The sequence below is a fragment of the Epinephelus moara genome, chromosome 2 (genome assembly GCF_006386435.1).
Source record: "Epinephelus moara isolate mb chromosome 2, YSFRI_EMoa_1.0, whole genome shotgun sequence".
In the NCBI taxonomy this organism is placed as follows: domain Eukaryota; kingdom Metazoa; phylum Chordata; class Actinopteri; order Perciformes; family Serranidae; genus Epinephelus; species Epinephelus moara.
In genome coordinates this window covers 761,592-782,923 of record NC_065507.1, presented here as the reverse complement: position 1 = coordinate 782,923, position 21,332 = coordinate 761,592, and the positions used below count along the sequence as shown (strand labels likewise).

Sequence of the window (21,332 nt, the reverse complement as noted above, 5' to 3'; positions counted from 1 at the left end):
CTTTTTATAGGCTCAGATTCAACCCTGAACTTACCCTGCTCCGGAGCAGGATAGCCGTTCAGAGTAAGTTACCATGGTGATCTACCCCGATAAGAACTGAACCGGCTTCGTGAGACCGAAAACCCAGGGTTAACCCTGAAGTTACCTCGCTAAGACATTAATCCTGCTTCGTGATACAGGCCCCAGGTGAGCTGGTTGTAGGAGCTGGTTTAAAGTCAGAAATATTGATTTGTGAATTATATATAAGATAAACATGGAGGTCAAGAGTAAATACAGGGAAATAAAAATATGTAAAGTTGGCTGTCTGTTACCTATAATAAATTATTATTTATAAATGTGGTGTTGATGAGACAGCCATACAGGTGAAGATGAAGCAGGTGTGTTGTTACCTGTGTCCACAGCAGGTTGAATGGTCGTAGGAACTGTTTGAACATTTAATTTAGTTTCAACTTTTTCCATATCTGAGTAAATGTATCCCAACAATATGATGTGCAGAGCATATAAAATAACACACAAAAAGTGAAGCCCTTCCTTTAAATAGATATGAGTTCGTAAGAAAAGAGGACTCAGTGTTGCCCACTCTGTTATAATGTAGGAGTGCCCCAGGGCTCTATTCTAGGTCCTCTCCTCTTCAGTTTATACATCAATCATCAGCCTTCAATATGTGATGGAATTGATGTTCAGATGTATGCAGATGACACAGTGATATATTTATACATGGAGAAAAATGCAAAGAAGATGCTCCTAATCTTACAAACATGTTGTTTCTATTATTTTTTTCTCTGTATTAACTGCCCTCATTGATAATTGACATTACAGAACGACTGTGATACAAATACAAGTAAATATAATAAACAGAAAATATAATTACCTGTCCCCTCTGTAGGAGCAGCCACTGTCGGATCTGGTAAAGAATCAGTAATGTAATCTTTGTTTTAGTGTTCATACGATGGTGATTATAGCAGAAATAATGCAGAAAACAGACTGAATCCTCAGCAGGCGGGCTGGTTGTATTAACTCGTTGTTAATTATACATAACATTCACATGGTGGTAAAGTGTTAAGATGCAGTAATGATAATGATTATTATAATTTAAAGTTAGCTGTGTTCTTGGCAGGAACATTGTCTGTAGAGGCAGTTACTGTATTATCTGTTATGGGGTTAATAATGTTAATTATAATCGTAGAGTTGACGAGACAGTTATATGAGCGAAAATAATGCAGAAAACAGAGATGTGTTATTACCTGAGTCCACAGCAGGTTGAATGGTCGTAGGAACTGTTTGAACATTTAATTTAGTTTCAACTTTTTCCATATCTGAGTAAATGTATCCCAATAATATGATGTGCAGAGCATATAAAATAACACACAAAAAAGTAAAGCCCTGCCTTTAAATAAGAATAGAGGACACAGTTCGTAAGAATAGAGGACACAGTGTTGCCCATTCTCTGTTATAATGTAGGAGTGCCCCAGGGCTCGATACTAGGTCCTCTCCTCTTCAGTTTATACATCAATCATCAGCCTTCAATATGTGATGGAACTGATGTTCAAGTGTATGCAGATGACACAGGGATATATTTACATGGAGAAAAATGCAAAGAAGATGCTCCTAATCTTACAAACATGTTGTTTCTATTATTTTTTCTCTCTGTATTAACTGCCCTCATTGATAATTGACATTACAGAATGACTGTGATACAAATACAAGTAAATATGATAAACAGAAAACATAGTTACCTGTCCCCTCTGTAGGAGCAGCCACTGTCAGATCTGGTGGAATAATATTAAATGAAACATGGAAATGATGCTGTCTGTTACAAGTTTTAGAAACCGAACAATCAATTAATTAACAGAGAATATAATCAGCAGATTAATCCGTAAAGTGAGCTCCACCTCAACCAACTCCAACAGTAAAATCCTGCTTTTACATTAATGCATGAGTCAGAGTCATGTAATGAGATCGGATATTTCATACTTTAAATACATTTTACTGATGATACTTACATCCTTTTATTGGTTGAATATTTTCAATGCAGGACTAACAGAGTATTTTTACTGTGTGGTATTAGTACTTTTACTGAAAGATCTGACTGCTTCCTCCGCCAGTTAAAGAATCTATCTAATAAGAGCAAACAGAGAAGCAACAGAAATCGTTTTGTCTGTTACCTTTAACACCAGCACAGAGTCTTTCACACTCCTCCACAGTGTTAAAGATGTTCCCATTAGACGCACTGCCTCTGAAGTGAAATCCTTCACACCTGGAACTCGACACGTTGTAGAAGAACTTGTTGTAAACGCTGTCATTGTATTTGTCTGAGACATCGGTGAAGCGAATGGGGGGTGGCTGACCGTGTTCCATTGGCCGATAACAAAGGACTGGAGAGACAAAGATTTTTATTCACAGGTAGAAGGGTCTTCTGTTTCCCTCCGCGGTGGACTCACATCGTGGAGAGGAAACTCAGAGATCAGAGTCCCCCACTTGGCTGCTCAACACTAGGGACTTCACAACATATATTTAAGAGGTCTCTTACACTTCTGACTGCAGAGGGCCTCACAGGCCTCCTGGGTATCGAATGTGTTCCTGTTGGACCCACAGCCAGTGTAGAACTGCTCACACCTGTAACTGGTGCTGTTGTAGAAGAATTTGGGAATCCCCGACTGGCAGCTGCTGTAAGTCATGATGTCGTAGCATCGACCTGGAGGTACACGGACAGATGGCACAAATGATTTTGTCAAAACCAAAATCATCTTATTTGACTTATTTTCAAATACTGAAAATAAATGTATTTTTAACCAATTATGTTTTAGGAGACAACCCCGCCCACTTTAGTGAATGTTTCTAAGAAGTGACCAGTGCTGGGCAACTTACTCTCAAAATATAATATATTACATATTACTAGTTACCTTCATTTGAAAGTTACTTTATAATATTACTCTCTGTGTAGAGTAATAAGTTACTCTTTACACTACATTTGCGCTACTTTGACCAGAGCTCTGCAGCTTTCAGAGATGTGAATGGAAACACATCCAACATATACTAACATGACCCAGATGTGCTGATCACCAGGACGAGGAAAAACAAACTAGAGGCCAGCTCTTCATCCCCAGAAGAGGAGTTTAGCTAGCAGTCATCTTTGCTTGGGAAACGTTTCTTCAACATGTACAGGATGTTACAAATGTAAAAGAAAGATATTAATGCACACAAGTTAATGTAGAACAATATTTGACCTGTTTATTGTATCCCAAAAGTAAAATAATGTTATTTAAATCTGTATCCAGTCTCCGTAATAATATGATGTTTGGTTTTGGATGGAGACACATTTGTTAAACAAGTTGTGATTAAGCAGGTTTAGGTTTGTTCTTACCTGTCTCATCATCGACTGCATGTTGGTGTTTCATGAGAAAGGCTGTTTGTTCTGTGGGATAAGAGATGTATTCAACAGCAGGAAGCAGGTTTTTAATCTCAATCAAAAATATTGATGCTGGATTCTTAATCTGGAGTTTTCATACCAACATTCAAACATCATGCAGACAAAAGACCAGGGAGCGGTTACACAAAACACCTTAAGTTTTCTCCTTAAGTATAACACTTAAGGCTTAATTTCTCCTTAGCTGAGGGACTTACACAGTTGCACAGAATCTCTTAAAAAGATGATTTACTGTATTGAAAGAGATTTTACAGCAGTAACAGTTTCCATTGAATTGTTTGTTTGTTTGGACTCAAGCTGTGATGCCTGTTATCGTCTCAAAAGATAGTGAAAAAGTGGCAGAAGAAAACCATACAGGTCAGAGGAGGAAAAGATTAAACTTCTGGAGGAACACAATCATAGACAACACAAACAACAAAGTAAATTTGAGCCCAAATACCAGAAAACAGAAAATGACTGTAGGAAGAAACAACAAAGATGAATTCAGTCAAATCTTAAGTGTAAAATCAGGAGTGTGTCCGTCAGGTTCTCCTGGTCGCAGAACACTCTTCTCGGGGTGTGTTGGTTTTTTTCATTTGTCACCATAAACTCAGTCATGGTATCTTTGGTTTTTTACCTCGCTTTGGTTGCTAAGGTCTTTTGTGCACCGGTCTAAGGGTTCCTTAAAGCCGTTACAAGGAACTTTTAACTGGATATGCAAAAGTCTCTGGTTTCTGCTGATGTCTGTGCGTGACCTACAACAGCAAATGAGACCATCGATGTGAAGATAAGCTATTTCTATATAGTGTATATCCATACCTTTAGGAAACTGTCTCCGGGTCCGCCCCAGGTCGCTTCCAGGACGAAATGATTTACGGCACTCAGACGACACACGTCATCTTACCTAGCTGCTTACATTTATAGTGACTCTCATAAATAGTCGCTATTCCTCCTCCTCGACCCGACGTCCGCGGGGAGTTAAAATAGCAGCAATCATCGGGTAAAAGTTCTGTGAAAGCACTGGACTCACCAACAGTCAGCCACGTCTCAGTCACACAGAGAAAATCCAATCCTCGGGAAGTCAGGAAATCCTTCAGGATAAACGTTTTGTTCGCTAGCGATCTAGCATTTACCAGCCCAATCCTGGCAGGAGCCGGCGGGTCCACGGCGTTAGCTGTCCGGGGAGCCACACACAGAGGCCGCAGGTTGCACAGATTCACCGTCATGGGAAATGTAGGCTTCATTCCGGCAAAACACTACCACTTTTGTCCACAGGGTCGCCAAAAATCAACTCAAAATGAAAGTTCCTTGTAGGGGCTTTAAGTACAAGCCAAGAAAACCATAAATACTTCAGTGAACATTTTAAGGAAACCTTAAGGAGAAGACTTAAGGGTGTTTTATGCAATCAATTTTATTATGAGGAAACCTGAACTCAGACTAGGAAAATCTTAACTTAAGGTGTTTTGTGCAACCGGTCCCAGAGGTCCTTGTCAGTTTGCCATACACTTACTCTAAACAGAATCCTGTAATAAATATAAATCCATCTTACCATTGTTAAGTGTGCTCTTGGGGTAGACGCTGATCTTTGCGCTGGGATCTCGGGGATGTGAGTGTTGACCCTGGTTCAGACAGTTGACCAGCAGACACTCTGATGGGCCGCTGACCGGTCGTGTCACCACGGCCATGTGGCAGTCAGGTTCTTCTAAGCAATCATTATAGCAGCTGTGGTAATCTTTACTCTCCGGCAGCCGGGTCAGACTGTACATCCTGGAGACGAGGCACTGCGCTGGCTCAGGAACCTGCTCAGGAACCTGAGCCAGTCCGGGCTGGAGCAGGAAACAAACCGCCAGCAGACAGAACCCAAACAAACCATTCTCAGTCATGGCTTCGGTTTTCTCGTGTTTTTTTACTGCGTGTTGAGGCTGAATTCTGCCAGCACAGTGAAGACACACTTCCTGGAGTTTGCTGAGTTTGTGTGGAGTAAATGAAACTTATACCTGAGCCCCGCCCACTCTGCTCCATCATCACACATTCCTTTTCTAATAACTCCAACCACAAGTGTCAGCCGACATTCCTGTCATACTCTGAGAGGGAGTTGTCTCTTTGTTTTTCTATAGAGGTTATAAATAAATCTTAACCTTCAATTTCCCAAAAAAGTCGACCGGCCTGAATTTAATTTAACATGTTTCCAACGTGACGTGCACAGTGGACACATTTAGAAACCCATCTTTGTCTCTGAGTTCTGGTTCTCCAAAAGTGCTCATCATCAGTGAACACAGCACAGCCGGGGCTGATGGGAACGTCTTTAGTTGTGCAGGTTGTCGTAACGTCACAGCAGCAGATCTTGTGACTAAATATCAGCTGATCTGAGGTCTGTTGCTTCTGTCTGTGACACCAGAGAGGAAAACGCTCACACAGATTCAGGAAACATTTATTTACAACACGTCAACATGGAACAAACAGGATGGTTCAGAAATCTCGGTGACATCAGCGGTACAAAAAGATTTCGGCATAAATCAAAGCATGAGCGCCCTTCACAGTAAAATATTTAATTTTGTACTTAGAAAAAAAAGGAATTCTTTAAAAACCAGCGTGATCCTGGATTAGACTGTGACGTTACGTCAGACAGGAAGTGCTGAAGAGGTTTAGACGTAAGCTTTGGAGCTGCTGTTGTCGGAGGCAGGAGCTGCTCTGTAGATGTTCTGTCCTCGGCTCGTCGTGGTGAAGTTGTATGAAAATTGTCTGAAAGAGAGAACGTGAGATTTTTGATTTAAAACTGATTTGTTATCGGCCCCTTTAATGCCTTCTATCAGCCTCGTAGATTTGGATTAGAAAGGGCCTGCTACACCTGCCACCGACCGTTTCACAGAACTCCCTTGACCTCTGACCTCAAAATATCTAAACAAAAATGGGTTCTATGGGTACCCATCAGTCTGCCCTTCACAGACACGCCCACTATATGCCTACTGCAGTTTTTCTCAGGCAGTACAGGTGTGTTATTTTCCTATTGTATTTGAATATTTCTGCACACTGGGTCCATAAACAGTCCTGGATTTACATAAACCTGGAAAGCTGAGACTCTTGTGGATTCAGAGAACCCAGTTTTATTCATGTGCGATGGTGTTCGCTCCCACAGCACCTATTTCATTGTAGTGAGACTGTTTTTTTAAATTCGGACATCATACCCCGTGTGGACAAACCCAGATGTCTGTGTGGTGCAGTGTACCTTGCAGCAGGGGGGGCAAGTGAAGTCTTCTTGCAGGAGCAGCACAGCATAGATCCTCCCAGTATGGCCAGACAGGAGGCCCCCCAGCCCAGATACAGACCAGTACCCAGCTCAAACCTGCAGCATCATCACACACAGTGTCAGCAGCGGGAAGTGACATCATACTGTCCGCACAGTGTTTGTGCGTGACTGACCTGACTCCTCCGTACAGCGGGTCGTAGAAGTCGTGGATGACTCTGGCAGCGTACCAGGACACTGCAATCAGAGTGAAGAGGCCTGAGGAGGAGACACACATGAAGACATCTCAGTCACAAACAAGTACCGACAGAACAGACGAATAACGTGTTCAGCTCTGAGAGAAATCACAACGTCACGCACCGGACACAATGAACAAGACTCCTCCGGTCAGAGCCATCTGGTTTTTGGCGTGCTCCGAGGTTCTGCCAATCTTGGTGCACTTGAGTCCCAGAATAGAGACGATGATGGAGGCGAGACCGATCAGCATGGACATGATCATCAGAGCCCTGCAGGCCTGCAGGTGAGCTGCAGACGCACCCAGACGTGACACACAGTGATGTTTAACAAGAGTAAAGAAGTTTGATGTATACGTTTTTTTAAAGGTTTAATTAAAATCAGTAAAAATGTGTTAAAACTCAAACTTAAACAACGCGGAACAAGGTCTGAACAAAGCTGATACTGGCTGATGTGCATCCCTAATTTAAGGTTTATACATATAAAATCTGTTACACTGCTGATAGGTGGCCAGCAAATTCAGTTCACCTGCCGGATTGAAAAATGCATTCGGACACTGAGGGACATTTACAGTGAAGAGGGCTTGAGCTCTTTTCTAGATTTATGCACAGAATTCGACTCACCACGCTCCTGCTTTATCTTTTATTTGCAACCACAATGAGCTCTGAAGGCTGGCAGAGGTTCATGGCAGAACCCTCTGACGCCTCAGCCTTCTCACAAAATGGAAAGTCCATGACCAAATGTTTGGTCATGGACTTTCGGGAGGAACGATGACAGGAACTCTGCTGCTGCAGGTAGTCGCACTAAAACTCTTTCCACTGTGAAAAACACGTCCTCAAACCTTCGGTCTGAAACACCTCTACGACCCACAGCACAACATTGAGAAGCTCCAGGAAATACACCCCTCCAAAGGTGAGCCCTCCTCGGCTGCAGAGGTCGGCTGTAGCTCTACACTGGCTAAACAACCCAAACTGGTGGACAGCTGCAGACACAGAGAAGTGATGAAGCTTGTGGTTGGACATGTGGTGGATGAAATGTTGCTCCATGAGTGACTCTCCGTCTGTCAGACAGATCTCTGGGAAAATAATGCTCACAGGTAACTGAAGACCTCCAGGTAAATAGGAGCCATCTAGCCTTAGCTACACTCAACAGTGATCACCCTGACATCCACACAGAGACACATCTGAACTTTGGGGAGATACGCAATTACCAATTTTATGGGGTGTAATGGAAAAGTAATATAACAAGTAGTGTCACGAATTACTGTTGGCAGGGACTTAACAGTAAAGTAGTATTATTACTTCTGAAAAGAGTAACGAGTAATATATTACATCACTGATCCTAACCTATTTGTGTGGTTGTGAGGTCGGTTGTATGTACTGCCAAATTTATGGAAACAACATTATGAAATTTCTTATGGTCGTGATATGGGCATTCCTGCAGTCAACATGTTAACAACACGCTCCATTTGTGTCATTGTGGGATCAAACGTCACAAGCGCTCACTAACATGGATTTTAACATGGATCAACACTTGACAGAAATTTATCTACTGAGTGCATCAAAAAAGTGTCAAATCTTTATCTTAATACTGTGAAAACTGCGAGCAAAAACAAAAGTGTTTGTGTGTGCATTCAAATGTTTGTTCAGTGTAGCTTTAATGCCAATTGCTACTAAAACCTAAATGATGTTTCAGTTTCTACAGCTGTTCAATAAACAAGATGGTTGTATGATGACTCACCCGGCAGTCCCAGCACCGTCTTGAACCTGCTGCACTGTATCGAGCCCAGCGACGTGGCAGCGCAGCTCATCCACAGACCTTCCATCTGCCACTGACTGGTGCTGACCGACTCCGCCTGGCTCCTCACCTTCCACATCTGAGAGGAGGTGCAGCTGGACTGCAGACACCAGGACACCACGCCCAGGACCAGACCCACAACCTGCAGGCCCACTGCCATGCTGCTCAATGTCCCCCTTGCACACCTGGGAACACAGCAGGAAGTCACCAACACCTGGTGGCTCTGACACCAAACAATCTGCACAAAGTGAATTTGAGTAGTTGATGCTAACATGTTAGCAACCTGCTACCTGCGTCCGCATCCAGCACACACATTTTCACGCCAACTTCATATATCGACGTTTAGTCAAGGACCTTCCACGTCCAGATACATTGTTGACGTTCTGGGACGCCGTGTCAACTTCAGCCTGTTACATGCATTGTATGTTTTCAAAATACACTCCTGTTTTCACAGGAAATGTACAGTTTGCGTACAGTCTCTTTCAAAATAAAAGCCATACGTAAGTACAACAACGGCAATTGAAATTTTTCCCCAACAACTAATGCACGTGGTTGGGTTTAGGCAACAAAAACATGTGGTTAAATTTTGGAAAAAAGAAGTTTGGCTTTATAATCTTACAAGACACAAACACCACTCTCTCAGTTGAAGTCGGTGTTTGTTGGACTCATCCACCACCCTTCCCCCCTGCCCTACTCGGACTTTCGTCACCTTAACTTTCATTCTTGTCCCGCCACGTTTCCCCAACGCCACCGAGCACCATTAATCCATAACGGCCGTGTACCATGCTGACATTAAAGGGCGGCTTTTTCTGTCAGTGTGTGACGTCACAAGACACTGCTCAAGTGCCGGATTTTGACAACTTCGGAGACCAGGCTCCCAGCAGACACACAGCAACAACACTGTCAAAAACTACCTGTGGGGTTCCTCAGGGTTCTGTTCTAGATCCTCTATATTTTTAGTGACATGCTAATATGTCATTCAAAGTTATGTTTATGAATCAAATGACAGTCACACACAGGTCCTCATGCCTTTACAACAAAACTAACAGGTGAGCACCTTCAATGACGACAAAAAGAAACATTCAAGAGGAAATTTAAGCACAAAAACAAGCAAAATAAACATCTAACACATTTTATAAATTATTAGAGGCTAACATGGTAACGAACCCTCTGACTTCCCCACCCTGTCTGTAGCCAGAGGAAAGTTCTTGAACAGGCGTCTGATTTTCTTCATTCAACTTTTGCAATATTCATGTTTTCAATGTGATTTTCTTGCTAAGTTCATAACAGGTGCACAGTCTTACCCCTAAAAGACTAAATCACATATTGACGGCAGCATATGTGATAACTTTCTGTCAGCAAAACAATGTGACAGTATGAAAGCAGCAGAATTCATAAATGTAGGTTAGTCATCAGTAAAACTACACTCAGCACGCCTCAGCACGCCTTTTTCTTCTGTTTCAGCCTCTGACCAGACCACTGAGCTCTTATAAAATGGTCCAAATACACATGTAACCACATCAGTTAACATTCCCAGTAAAGCAGCAGAGCACAGTTCTTACCGTCAGCTCAGATCTGAAGGCTGAAGTCAAGTTTTTTTGTTTCTTCTGCAGCTGTTAGTTTCAGTGATGTGGTCTCAGTGTGAAGGTCTGATCCTCTGAGGTCTGCTGGTGTCCAGGGTCAATGAACCTCCGAACCACCGCTGAACACACACAGTTATTGACACACGGGACTCCCAGAGTTTCACCTCCAACTCTGTTTCTCGGCAGCTTTCATGATCTTTAGTGCCACTTATCTCTCATAGTTTATTTAATAAACCTGGAGAAAAAAAGTAATTATTCAATGTCCCAACAAACGTATCTCCACTGAGCGTTGTGTCGGACCAATAAATCATCTTATTGTTGATCTCTCAGTATCAGATTATCTGTAAATTGATAGATGAAATTTAAAAACAGAAATGTTAAACTGGGTTTAAGTTAATTTAAAAACATTGTTTGTCCACCAGGGAGCGCTGTGAATGCTCAGATAATATCTCTGTCATAACAACACACTGCTTAAAAAATGAAGGGAACACTTAATGGTCACAGTCTAACACCAAGTCAGTTAAACTTCAGGGTTTATCAATCTGTCCATTTAGGAGACAGTTGCTCTCTCCTTATCCTTCCTGACTGATTCTTCTCTAGTTTGGTCTTCTGCTAGTGTCCTTGTCACTGCTGGTAGCATGAGGCCGTACCTGCAGCCCAATAAGGTTGATACCAGATACCAGGAGACCGGCCGTTACACCAGGAGAGCTGGACAGGGCCGTAGAAGGGCATCAACCCAGCAGCAGGACCGCTATCTGCTCCTTTGTGTGAGGAGGAACAGGAGGAGCACTGCCAGAGCCCTACAACATGACCTCCAGCAGGCTACTGGTGTGCATGTTTCTGACCACACTGTCAGAAACAGACTCCATGAGGGTGGCATGAGGGCCCCACGTCCTCTAGTGGGACTTTTATTCACTGAGGGAGTTTTGCATCTTAGGTGTGTTGAATACACTAAATGTGTGTACTTGTATGTGTGTGGTACACATATTCACATTCATTTTATTTTCAAAATTCACTCTTTTCATGTCTTGTATTTTTGTTTGTGCCACTTTAACTTGTGTCACAGTATCTGCAGGAGTAACAGTTACTATCAGGTCCCGTCTGCTCTGTGTGTGTCTGTTTGTCTCTGTGACAGTTTGTGGACTTTAAACTGTCTGTTTATCAAAGTGACTTCATGTTTGCAGGTCAGTTCACTGCTCAGTCTGCAGTTATTAAACTGCTTCAATAAAACAGATCAAAGAGTGTCAAGTGTAACAGCTGATTAACTAATGATTTAAAAAAAACATTTTTCTCTGCAACAAAACATTTGCTGTCAGTGACTTCATGTTTTCTGTGGTGTCTTTGAGCTCACAGCTCTGAAGTGGGCGGGGCTCAGCTGGAGGACGGTGATGTCATGTATGTCTGTGAGTAACATTTAATTTAAATTGAGTTATTTTTTTAGAAAGCTCCAGATCAGACAGAGAGGACTTTGTCTGTCTTTATGTTGCATCTGAACAACTCAACATCTCAGTGACACTCAGAGGCAGCAGCCGGTCCACCCTGAGCACAAAAACACCCAGGCTCAATAAGTGTGTGCAGTTCACTGCAGCCAGGAATGCACAGATTCGCCCATGAAGGAAACAAAACAACTCCAGCACAGGAGAGCCGGCTCCTCCAGCGAGGACTGGTTCTGTCTTGAATCTGCACAAACAGCAGAGTCACGGTTCCGAGGATTCAACAGCATTGTTTACAGTTTTATTCAAAAGACACAAACAAACAAACATAAATAAGCAGAAAGAAAGACGAGAACACGTTGGAACAGAGTCGACTTCATCTTCTCTCTCACACGTGAAGAACTCACTTTAAAAATGTCAGAGAAGGTTGAGGTTCTATTATGGAAGAGCATCGATGCCTCGCCGGAAAAACAAACAAACAAAACCTGAAGTTTCTTGTTATAAAAAGAAACTTTTCTGGTTATAACAATATACTCAGTCTTGTATTATATTTGCAGCAAAGCACCCCAGACGTCCCTCTCCCCAGCAACACTTTCACGACATTACAAGATAAATAAGTCGACTGTTCTAACAAGAAAAGTTCCTTGGTAAATATGAAAACATCTTGTATCTCATGACATGAAAAACATCCTGTTAGAACAAGAAACTTTTCACGTTATTCATACTTCTTGTTTCCTGCTGCTGGTGATTCTGGTTTCAAACACACACGTATGTATCTCATGTGTCCTGAAGCAGAGTGACTCCTCGTATGAACTGGACGCAGTGTTTATCTTATTCAAATGTCGTACACAGACGTCAGGAAACTACGGGATCATTAAAGCTTTGAATTAATTTATTAATCTATGAAAAAGCAAACGATAAATTCAAAGTGTTTGTGAAGCGTTGCCTAAATCTTCCTGGACTTTAATTGGCTGAACGATGAATCCAAATACAATCAGAATCATTGGTTTCTGCTCCGTCTGAGTTCATTTATCTCTAAACAAACAAAAGGTAAACAAAAACAATCAATCAGACACAAACAGTTGAAACCTTCACGTCAACTGTTTCTATAAATATGAACCACGACTTCACCTCCAGGTGTCTGTGTGACATCATCACCTGTCCTGGGGAAGCCGAATGGTGCAGCGATCCGGCTTCTGTCTGTACATTTTATACATCTTTACATGTTTATATTTTCCCATCAGCCCCGGCATCTGAGCGTCCTACACCACGCCTCCTCCTGCGCCTCCTCCTGCTGCTCCTCCTCCTCCTCCTCCTCCTCCTCCTCGGCCCGGCCCTCCTGTTCTCAGGTTATGCCACAGTTTAACAAATGGCTCTCGGTTCTTCCAGATGAGCTCGTGACCAAACAGGATGTACCAGCTGGAGGAGAGAGGACAGAGAGCATGATGGAAAACTGAGTCCTGCCTTCACACGCAGCCACACCTTCAACACCACACAGTGTCTGTCCTGCTTCACAGTGAACATCCTCGAGTTCAGTTCAAATCTGAGGTATTTTTACTTTTCATGACACTTTCTTCTTATAAGAGTTATAAAATCTGATGTTTTATAACAAATAAAACTCCCTGACAGTTTATACGAGTCCATCTGAAACAATCAGACAATTAATTAATCAGAGGACTGACTGTGACAGTGATCAGACTCAGCTCTTCTTCTTCTCCTCTAACGTGTGGCCCACAAACCTCCGTCTGCTTATGAGATTATTAAAGGGATCTGTAGTCACTACTCAATGTTCACTCTGCAGATCCTTATGACGGCATATTAAGGCTACTGTGAGCAAAACATTTATAAATATGTAAAAATACAGAGCTGAGGGAGGGAGGTAATGTTTCAATAAAACAATGTTCAAAATTTCCACAATAAAATTTGTATACTTACAAGATAAAAAAAAATATCAGATATTCTCTGGGATTTAAGTTGTTAATTTAAGATAAAAAAACACTCTCAGATGTTTCTGTGTGTGGCAGCCTTTATGTCCAAGACAAACTTCGGAGTCATTTTAAAATATACCCCAAAATGCCCAAATTTACAATAATAAAACTTGACTATCTCTGAGATTTTTAAGTTTTTATCTTGCAAATTCATCACTAAATAGTCTTTGTCCCAGTTTGTTTTACCTGCAATGGCTCTAAAATTTCCCACATTAGTGGGAAATTTATTATTAAAATAAAAGTCCCTTGACAACCTTTATGTCCACGACAAATTTCCCTCAGGACAAATAAAGTCATTTTGAATCTTCTTGAAATGTACAAAAAAAAAATCACAAATTTTAAATTAAACAATTGAATATTCTTTGAGATTTTTCTTGCAGATTCATGACTTTCTAATCTCAGAGAATATCTCAGTTTTTATCTCGTACATTTACGACTTAAAACTTGGAGATTTGGAATTTTTAATCAGAATATTTCCCACCATCCCGCAGCTCCGTATTTGTGTAGTTTGGTTTTATTTGATCTTTAACCTACAATGGGGCGAGTAATTAGTGGTATATTAAGTGTTAAATTTATGATAAGAAAACTCACGAATGTGTTTTCTTTCTGTCCAAGACAAACTTCCCTCAGGACAAGTAAAGTTATCTTGAATCTTCTTGAAAATTACAGTAAAATACTCTTCTGAGATTATAACATTTTTTTCTTGCAAATTCATGACTCAATAATCTCAGAGAATATCCCGGTTTTGATCTCCTAGATTTGGAATTTTTTGCCAGATTATTACCTCCCTCTGCCGGCTTTATTTATTTTACCTGCAGAGACCCTAACAACAGTGGTAAATAATAAAAAAAATCAAACAGATGTATTTTCATGCAGCAGCCTTTATGTACGAGACAAATTTCCTTTGGGACAAGAAAGTTATCTTGAAATTTACAACAAAAAAACTTAAATATTTTCTGAGATTATAAAGTTTTTTCTTGCAAATTCATGACTCAATAATCTCAGAGAATATCCCGGTTTTTATTTCATAAATTTGCGGCTTAAATCTGTGTTGTTGTTTGTTATTTATCAGAATATTACGACACTTCCCGGAGCCATATTTTCTTACTTCACCTACACTGACCCTGATAATTCCCACATTAGTGAAGGTGTCAGAGGAAACGAGCGGCTGCTGATTGGTCGAAACAGTGACTCACATTCCAAACAGGGCTCCTCCTAAATGAGCAGCGTGGTCAAAGAACTTCCATCCCAACACCACGCCAGTCGTATCCATGGCGATGATGGCCTTCAGAGCCTGAGGGGAGACAGAGGAGGAGTTTCAGGTGACGGTCAGACAGAGACAGGTGGAGCAGGTGAAAGTGGGCGGAGCTTGTCTTACGTTGCCAGCAGTGAAGGTGAACATGGGCAGGAAGATGATGGACAGTTTGGCTTCTGGCATTTTGGTGCAGACGGCGGCGAGGACGGTCATGATGGCTCCAGACTGAGAACACACACACACACAGCTGGTGAGACCACATTAAACCCTGCGCTCACACACAGAGCCACGCCTGAAGGCCTCTTACAGAACACGTCAAACAGTCCAGAGACATTTACAACAGAAAACGTAGGAATGCGTTTTAAAGTGAAAGAGCTTCACAGTTTGTGCAGGAGCGTCTGAATGTTGACCAGTGATGTGTCACAGGTCACAGTATGATGTGCAAAGAACACGAGCCTGAGGGGAGGAAGTGACGATGTACGTTAATCGGTCCCTTCAGGATTTCACGGGATAGTTTTAGGATTGTTGTGCCTTAAATTCCTGATGTCACAGCAGCTTTTCTAAAAACAGTGTTTTAGTCCTGTTTTTGTGATGAAACTGCGGTGAGTGAAAATTGCAAAAACAGTGTTGAGCGTGCATCAACACGCTGAACGCAGCTCTACAATAAAATCACATTTTACCTATTTTAAACAGTCAAATCTGCAGTAATTGGACAAAATTGCAAGGTTCTGCAGAATTCACAGGGATCACCTAAATTTGCATTAATTGTTGCGATCCAAACATCCTGAAGAGACTGGTTAACGTAACGATGTTTCCTGTTTCTACATCAGCTGTTGTGTAAATCCACAGACAGTAAAGCTGCCGTGACGTCACCCACTGGTTTGTGGACTCCTGTTTTGTCACTCTGGAGCCAGAAGTGACTGTATTTGGATGAGAGGGTAAAGCTAACGCTAATGCTAGCTGCTAGCTCAGTTAGCACAAAGCCTTTTCAGCTACAGTTGACTGTGATGATGCTAATGTTCGTTAGTGAAGAGCAGGTTTAAAACCACTGAAACAAAATGTACTTACTAGAAAAAATGACATCTGACTCCTTAGAGGATCTTTGAGTTTAACTGAACACTCAACAAGATTTTTTCAGAGCAGGAAGATGATGGACAATCACAGAAACTGTCAGTGTGTCATTCTGTCAGTCAGTCATTCTGTCTGTCCCACGTTTTTCTACTCACTGACGTGGTCAATCTATGTGAAACTGCACACAGACATTGAGGACTGGCATAGGTAGAAGGTGACAAAGCTACCAATGGGTATGGACTAGTATATATTGATACATGTTTTTGTTTCTCAAAACCTACCAAATAAACAATATTTACTGTATATAAAAAAAGATACAAATTTTATATTGAAATTGTGGTGGGGTTTTTTTGTGCTTTAATTCCTGGAAATGTAGCGACCCTCTGTAACCCTGGTGCCGACCCAGAGTTTGGGATCCACTGCAGTAAAACAGGTCTACAAACACAGTGTTTCACTGAAATGAAAGCAGTGATGTCACTTACAGCTCCCAGCGACGGACCGAACCTCCCGGTGGCCGTCTTACACACGTAACTGGCAAACGTGGAAATGACACCTGAAAGACAAACAAACGAAAACTAAAATCAGCGTCAGCGCCAACAATTGAACTCTGTGTTTGATCTGTTTGTCTTCACTGTATGAGCATAAAAACAAATCATTGCCAGTCAGAACAACGTTAAGTGACAGTGTTGTGTGGTGCAGCACCTGCAGACAGGTAGACGGCCATGAACTGCTCTCTGCCCAGCATGGAGACGGCGCTGGTGGAGAAGCTCCAGAGGACGTACATGTTGGCGGCCATGTGGAAGAAGGAGAAGTGGCTGAAGGTGGAGAGGAGCATCGGAGAGCACAGAGTCTCTGCAGGAGCACAGACGAAGAGGTCAGAGACAGACACAGACTCCCGCGTGACGTGTTGCTGGTTTGATCAGTTTGTCAGCTCAATCTAAAACACGTGGGACCTTGAACGCACCGCCCTGAGGACCTGAAACAGCTGTTAGTGACAGTGTGAGCAGACAGACTCACTGGAGGCCGGGTTGGCGGTGAAGTATTTGATCATGGAGCGCTGCAGAGACGGGACTCTCCAACAGCAGAACACGATGGCGTTAGCAGCAATGATCCCTGGGAAAGAAAAACAGGCTTATTATAGTAACTCTATTAAATTAGACTGATGTAAATGTTTGCTGCAGTTTGTCTCACCTGTGACCGTCTTCTGACCCTCACTCAAGCTGTTCCACCAAATGTTAATCTGAAACACAAACAGCCAATCAGAGCTCAGACTGCAGAACATCAGCAGAATCTGTGAGCACGTCTTTTTACCACATTAACACTCACGCACGTTTCTGTGAGACATTTAAAAACAAGAAGTCTGTTTGCAACCTTCATCTGACACTTTAAAAATCTATATTTGAAAACCACTTACAAAAGAAATTAAGTAAAGTATTCGCAGACTGTCTACGGGCCCTGGACTGAGAACTTCACCAGCATTTGAAATTACATTTTCTACCAGGGAATATTCAAGGTGGAGACTTTAGAGGGATTAAATAACACGGTTATCTCCTCAGGCTGCGTTCAACATGTCACACACAGATAGAAAGAAACCTTTCACCACATCACGAGCAGACAGAATGTATTTATATCCCAAATACATACAAAATAAAATATGCCATGTGGTGAGTTAGCAAGCTAACAAGTTAACAATTTAACTGACTTCACTAACTTAAAAATTTGAGCCAACACAGGAGCAAACTGTGCAAACTTACGTTTACTGAGTTTAAACTAAAATACTTATTTAAAAAAAGATAAGGTGCATGGTTACTATTCAATTAAATGGGCCACTTTTGACCAAAACACGTCACAAGACCTCATATTTCTAAATCAGTTTATTCACTAAATCAGTTCACTATTAAAAGGTACAATCTTTAAGTTGAAATTTTGTAAAATTCCTAAAATTCCGAAGCTTAACTTCCTAGATATTTATTGAAAACTGGAAAACATAACAGAAATTTACTAAATTTTACAAGAAATTTGCTAATAATTTACATGAAAATTTATGAGAAATTTAACAGAAAATTTACTAAAAATTATCTGGAAATTTACCAGAAGTTCAATAAATTCTCTTCAATATGTACAAACAAATTTACTGGAACTTTACCAGACAGTTTACTAAAAATTTACATCAAAACTGACTCGAAAACTTTATGAAAATTTAGCTGAATTTATGAACAGATTTACTGGGAATTGGGAATAGGACCAGAAAATGACTAACATTTTGGACCTTTCATAGCTCTAAGCACACTTTTGACTAAAACATACCATAAGACGTCAGAGTGATTTATTATTTCCAAAAAATAAGTTCACTATTAAAAGGAACATTTTTTATGTTGAGACTGTGAAAAGCTCTTTGAATTCCTGAGAACTGCACAGAAATATTTACTGACCCGTCTCAAACCTAATTTCTGCTGATGTTTCTCTGACGCTGTAAATAAAGAAATGACAGAGGAAACGTGTTTTTGTTCTCGTGATGGTGGAATCTGAGAGAACAGATCGTCACAGCTGTGACACACCTGACCAAACTACAAGGACTTAAATTTACTTTTAAAATCAAATCACTGATGTTTTTCTCTGGTGGATCACGGGGCAGTTTCTTCCCACAACACAAAGACAGATTTCACAGGAGGAAATCTGGACTCGTGTTTCCTCCTGAAGCTCAAACACTTCAGACTGACGTCAGAGTGATGACTCACCTCTTTGCGAACGTCTCCTCGTTTCTGAGGTCGCAGCTTCTCCAGCCAATCAGCTCTGATCTCGTCGAAGTAGCTCTGGACTCGAGACTTGAGAGACTCGTACTGCCAGATGGCCGCCGAGCCGAAGGAGCAGCCTGTAAACTGACATGGAGTTAACACCTGACAATGACATCGCTGATGACATCATCTACCATCAGACATCACCTACCCCCACGGTGAAGATGAATGGTCTGATGAGCCGGTTGAAAGCCCGGGGCGAGCTGGGCGCCGCCTGCTGCTGCTCCAGTTGGGGAGTGGGTGTCCGGCGTTGGACCGCAGCCTCAGCTCCCAGATCCTCCTCCACCTTCTTGGGTTCTGGTTTCTTGGTGGCTTTCCTGAAGCCACATCTCTGCTGGAGGCTGTGAGGCCACCTGCTGGACAGATGGAGAACTTTAACCACAGAGAACAGATGCCTCGGACTATAAACTGAGAAGAACTGTAACTATAAACGAAGGACGTCAGTGACAGCGTTCAAGGAGCCAGACTTTGGTGTGCCGATATCATCATGCATCCCTGGTCACTGTAGTAGTGTGTTGTGGTTCCCTGTGAGGTGAGATTAAAGTCACATACTGGAGCTGCTCCTGTTCCAGTTTAGATCCAGTTCAGCACTGAGAGTGAACTAACGTGATACTGGGACAGGACCTGGGGCCTTTCATGAAGCATTACATACACCTAAAATAAAACAGGCTACTGTGAACATCTGTCACATCATCTGTTTATTAAACATCCCAATAAACCATCTTTAAGCAGCTTCACATATATCATATTCACACATCAGACCTGATCATATTTTCAGGGTTGTTTGGAGCTGATCTGTAGAGTTTAGCTCACACATACACCAGCACTACTTGTTGTATTATTAATATTACAGAGTGAAAACATGATGAGTGTTTGTGACACAGCTGAAATGTATTTATATCACCGGGTGATGAACACAGAGGCTCAACAGCTGACAGTGTTACTGTTATTAGTTATTATCTTCCGTCTATTTTGAATAAGAGCCGGATAATTACAGGATTAATCTGTTTAAACAGATCAAAACAGAAGCCAGCAGCTCTGTTAGCCTCCAAGCTAACGTTAGCCGCTAACACCCAGTTTAATCTAACTGTCCTTGGGAGCTAACAGAGCTAACTCCGAGCAGCGGGGCTCTGCCTGTCTGTCAGCCGGAACACGCTGCCTCTCTCCGGCTGTGGTCACTGACCTGCCTCCCCTCGCGGAGCCCCGTAAACCATTGTCTCCGGTCAGTCTGAACACAACAGCGCAGCTCCTCCACGCCATGGTGGAGCCCGGTGACCCCGGCCGACCGACCCCGGAAGCTCGTTCACTTCCGGGTCACCGCGGAGCTCCGAGAGCGGAGCTGGGGGACGACAGAGACACCTGGTGGACAGAGACAGACACTGCACCACACATATTTACATAATAATAAGATTATTAATATTATTGTGTTTTATTTATTCTTTCCAATAATGTACATGTTAATAAGTGTAAAGTCAGAAGCAGTCACAGTATCGGCGTTTCTCAATACCAAGTACGCCAAGTTCGGACTTGCGCACTTGGGAGTTTGGACATGGCAAGCTCGACTCAGGAGTACAGACTCCCAAGGACGGCTGCCATTGCTGCTGGTCTGTGAGAAATGCATTCTGGGATATCCATCCATCCATCCATCCATGGGACGTGCCTGGAACATCTCCAGCGGGAGGCGCCCAGGAGGATCCTGATCAGATGTTGAACCACCTCAACATGAAGGAGCAGCGGCTCTACTCCGAGCTCCCTCCACATGTCTGACTCCTCCCCCTATCTCTAAGGCTGAGCCCAGACACCCTACAGAGGAAACTCATTTCAGCTGCTTGTATCCGCAATCTCAGTCTTTCAGTCACTACCCAGAGCTCATGACCATAGGTGAGGGTTGGGACGGAGATGGACCAGGACCCAGAGCTCATGACCATAGGTGAGGGTTGGGACGGAGATGGACCAGGAAATCGAAAGCTTTGCTTTCTGGCTCAGCTCCCTCTTCACCACGATGGACCGGCGCAGCGCCCGCATCACTGCAGAAGCCGCACCAGCTGGGATACCTGGCTGTCAAAAGTCCACACAAGTCACCTGCCGATGCATCCCTGATGGAACGGGCAGAGCAAGTTCACATCCGGGCATTTGGACTGCACTCGGCTGGATGCGGACTTTGAATTGGAACAGTACGTGGGCTGCAACTCATGACTTTTCACAACTCCGCAAGAACACAAGTAGGCTACAGGAAGAACGCAGACTGAAAACTACAGTCTAAATAGAATTGGTCGGACACTGTGATATTTTACTAACATTTGAACAAATTGTATGTTTTTAGATTAAGCTTATATATATATCTATATATATACTGTATATATATATATAATTTTCAGTCATTTCTAGATATTTCCTGTTTCTTTCTTTTTTTCTTTTTTTTTGATGTTTTACTCATTTGTTTTTCAGGATATTTGCGGATTTCTTTTCAAATATTTTATTCAAAAAAATGTTTCTGTCTTTTTCAGATATTTAATGTTTCTTCTT

General features: G+C 42.2%; 3 protein-coding genes across 13 annotated transcripts in view; all 3 read right to left on the bottom strand.

The window, feature by feature from the left end:
* The window catches only part of LOC126406405 (tissue factor pathway inhibitor-like), an 8,604-nt gene extending 2,890 nt beyond the window's left edge, over positions 1-5,714 (bottom strand). For 2 of the 9 annotated variants that reach the window (XM_050070647.1, XM_050070657.1), the window contains exons 1-8: positions 4,956-5,714; positions 3,365-3,415; positions 2,531-2,695; positions 2,166-2,375; positions 1,737-1,769; positions 1,245-1,277; positions 872-904; positions 390-422 (exon numbers count right to left, since the gene is read on the bottom strand). In XM_050070647.1, the coding sequence (XP_049926604.1) occupies positions 390-422; positions 872-904; positions 1,245-1,277; positions 1,737-1,769; positions 2,166-2,375; positions 2,531-2,695; positions 3,365-3,415; positions 4,956-5,289 (892 nt within the window). In that variant the 5' untranslated portion in view covers positions 5,290-5,714. Of the gene's footprint in view, positions 1-259; positions 423-871; positions 905-1,244; positions 1,278-1,736; positions 1,770-2,165; positions 2,376-2,530; positions 2,696-3,364; positions 3,416-4,955 lie in introns of those variants that run through there. The other 7 variants (XM_050070667.1, XM_050070675.1, XM_050070683.1 and 4 more) reach the window with 5 other exon arrangements.
* A 107-nt stretch (positions 5,715-5,821) lies between these two features.
* LOC126406441 (claudin-1-like) lies at positions 5,822-10,401 on the bottom strand. 2 transcript variants are annotated; one of them, XM_050070732.1, is made up of 6 exons: positions 10,244-10,401; positions 8,625-8,866; positions 7,011-7,175; positions 6,827-6,908; positions 6,633-6,749; positions 5,822-6,148 (listed from the first exon to the last, which is right to left on the bottom strand). In XM_050070732.1, exons 2-6 carry the CDS (start codon positions 8,839-8,841, stop codon positions 6,052-6,054), a joined length of 678 nt encoding a protein of 225 aa, XP_049926689.1. In that variant the 5' UTR covers positions 8,842-8,866; positions 10,244-10,401; the 3' UTR covers positions 5,822-6,051. The 2 variants fall into 2 exon arrangements, with proteins under 2 accessions (XP_049926689.1, XP_049926697.1); XM_050070740.1 differs by having other exon boundaries at positions 8,625-8,919; positions 10,244-10,359.
* Positions 10,402-11,984: 1,583 nt separating this feature from the next.
* Positions 11,985-20,113, bottom strand: LOC126407715 (presenilins-associated rhomboid-like protein, mitochondrial). 2 transcript variants are annotated; one of them, XM_050072882.1, is made up of 10 exons: positions 19,990-20,113; positions 18,958-19,159; positions 18,750-18,890; positions 17,203-17,251; positions 17,029-17,124; positions 16,714-16,863; positions 16,494-16,564; positions 15,064-15,165; positions 14,882-14,979; positions 11,985-13,116 (listed from the first exon to the last, which is right to left on the bottom strand). In XM_050072882.1, exons 1-10 carry the CDS (start codon positions 20,064-20,066, stop codon positions 12,960-12,962), a joined length of 1,143 nt encoding a protein of 380 aa, XP_049928839.1. In that variant the 5' UTR covers positions 20,067-20,113; the 3' UTR covers positions 11,985-12,959. The 2 variants fall into 2 exon arrangements, with proteins under 2 accessions (XP_049928839.1, XP_049928830.1); XM_050072873.1 differs by having other exon boundaries at positions 18,958-19,162; positions 19,990-20,105.
* Positions 20,114-21,332: the final 1,219 nt, after the last annotated feature.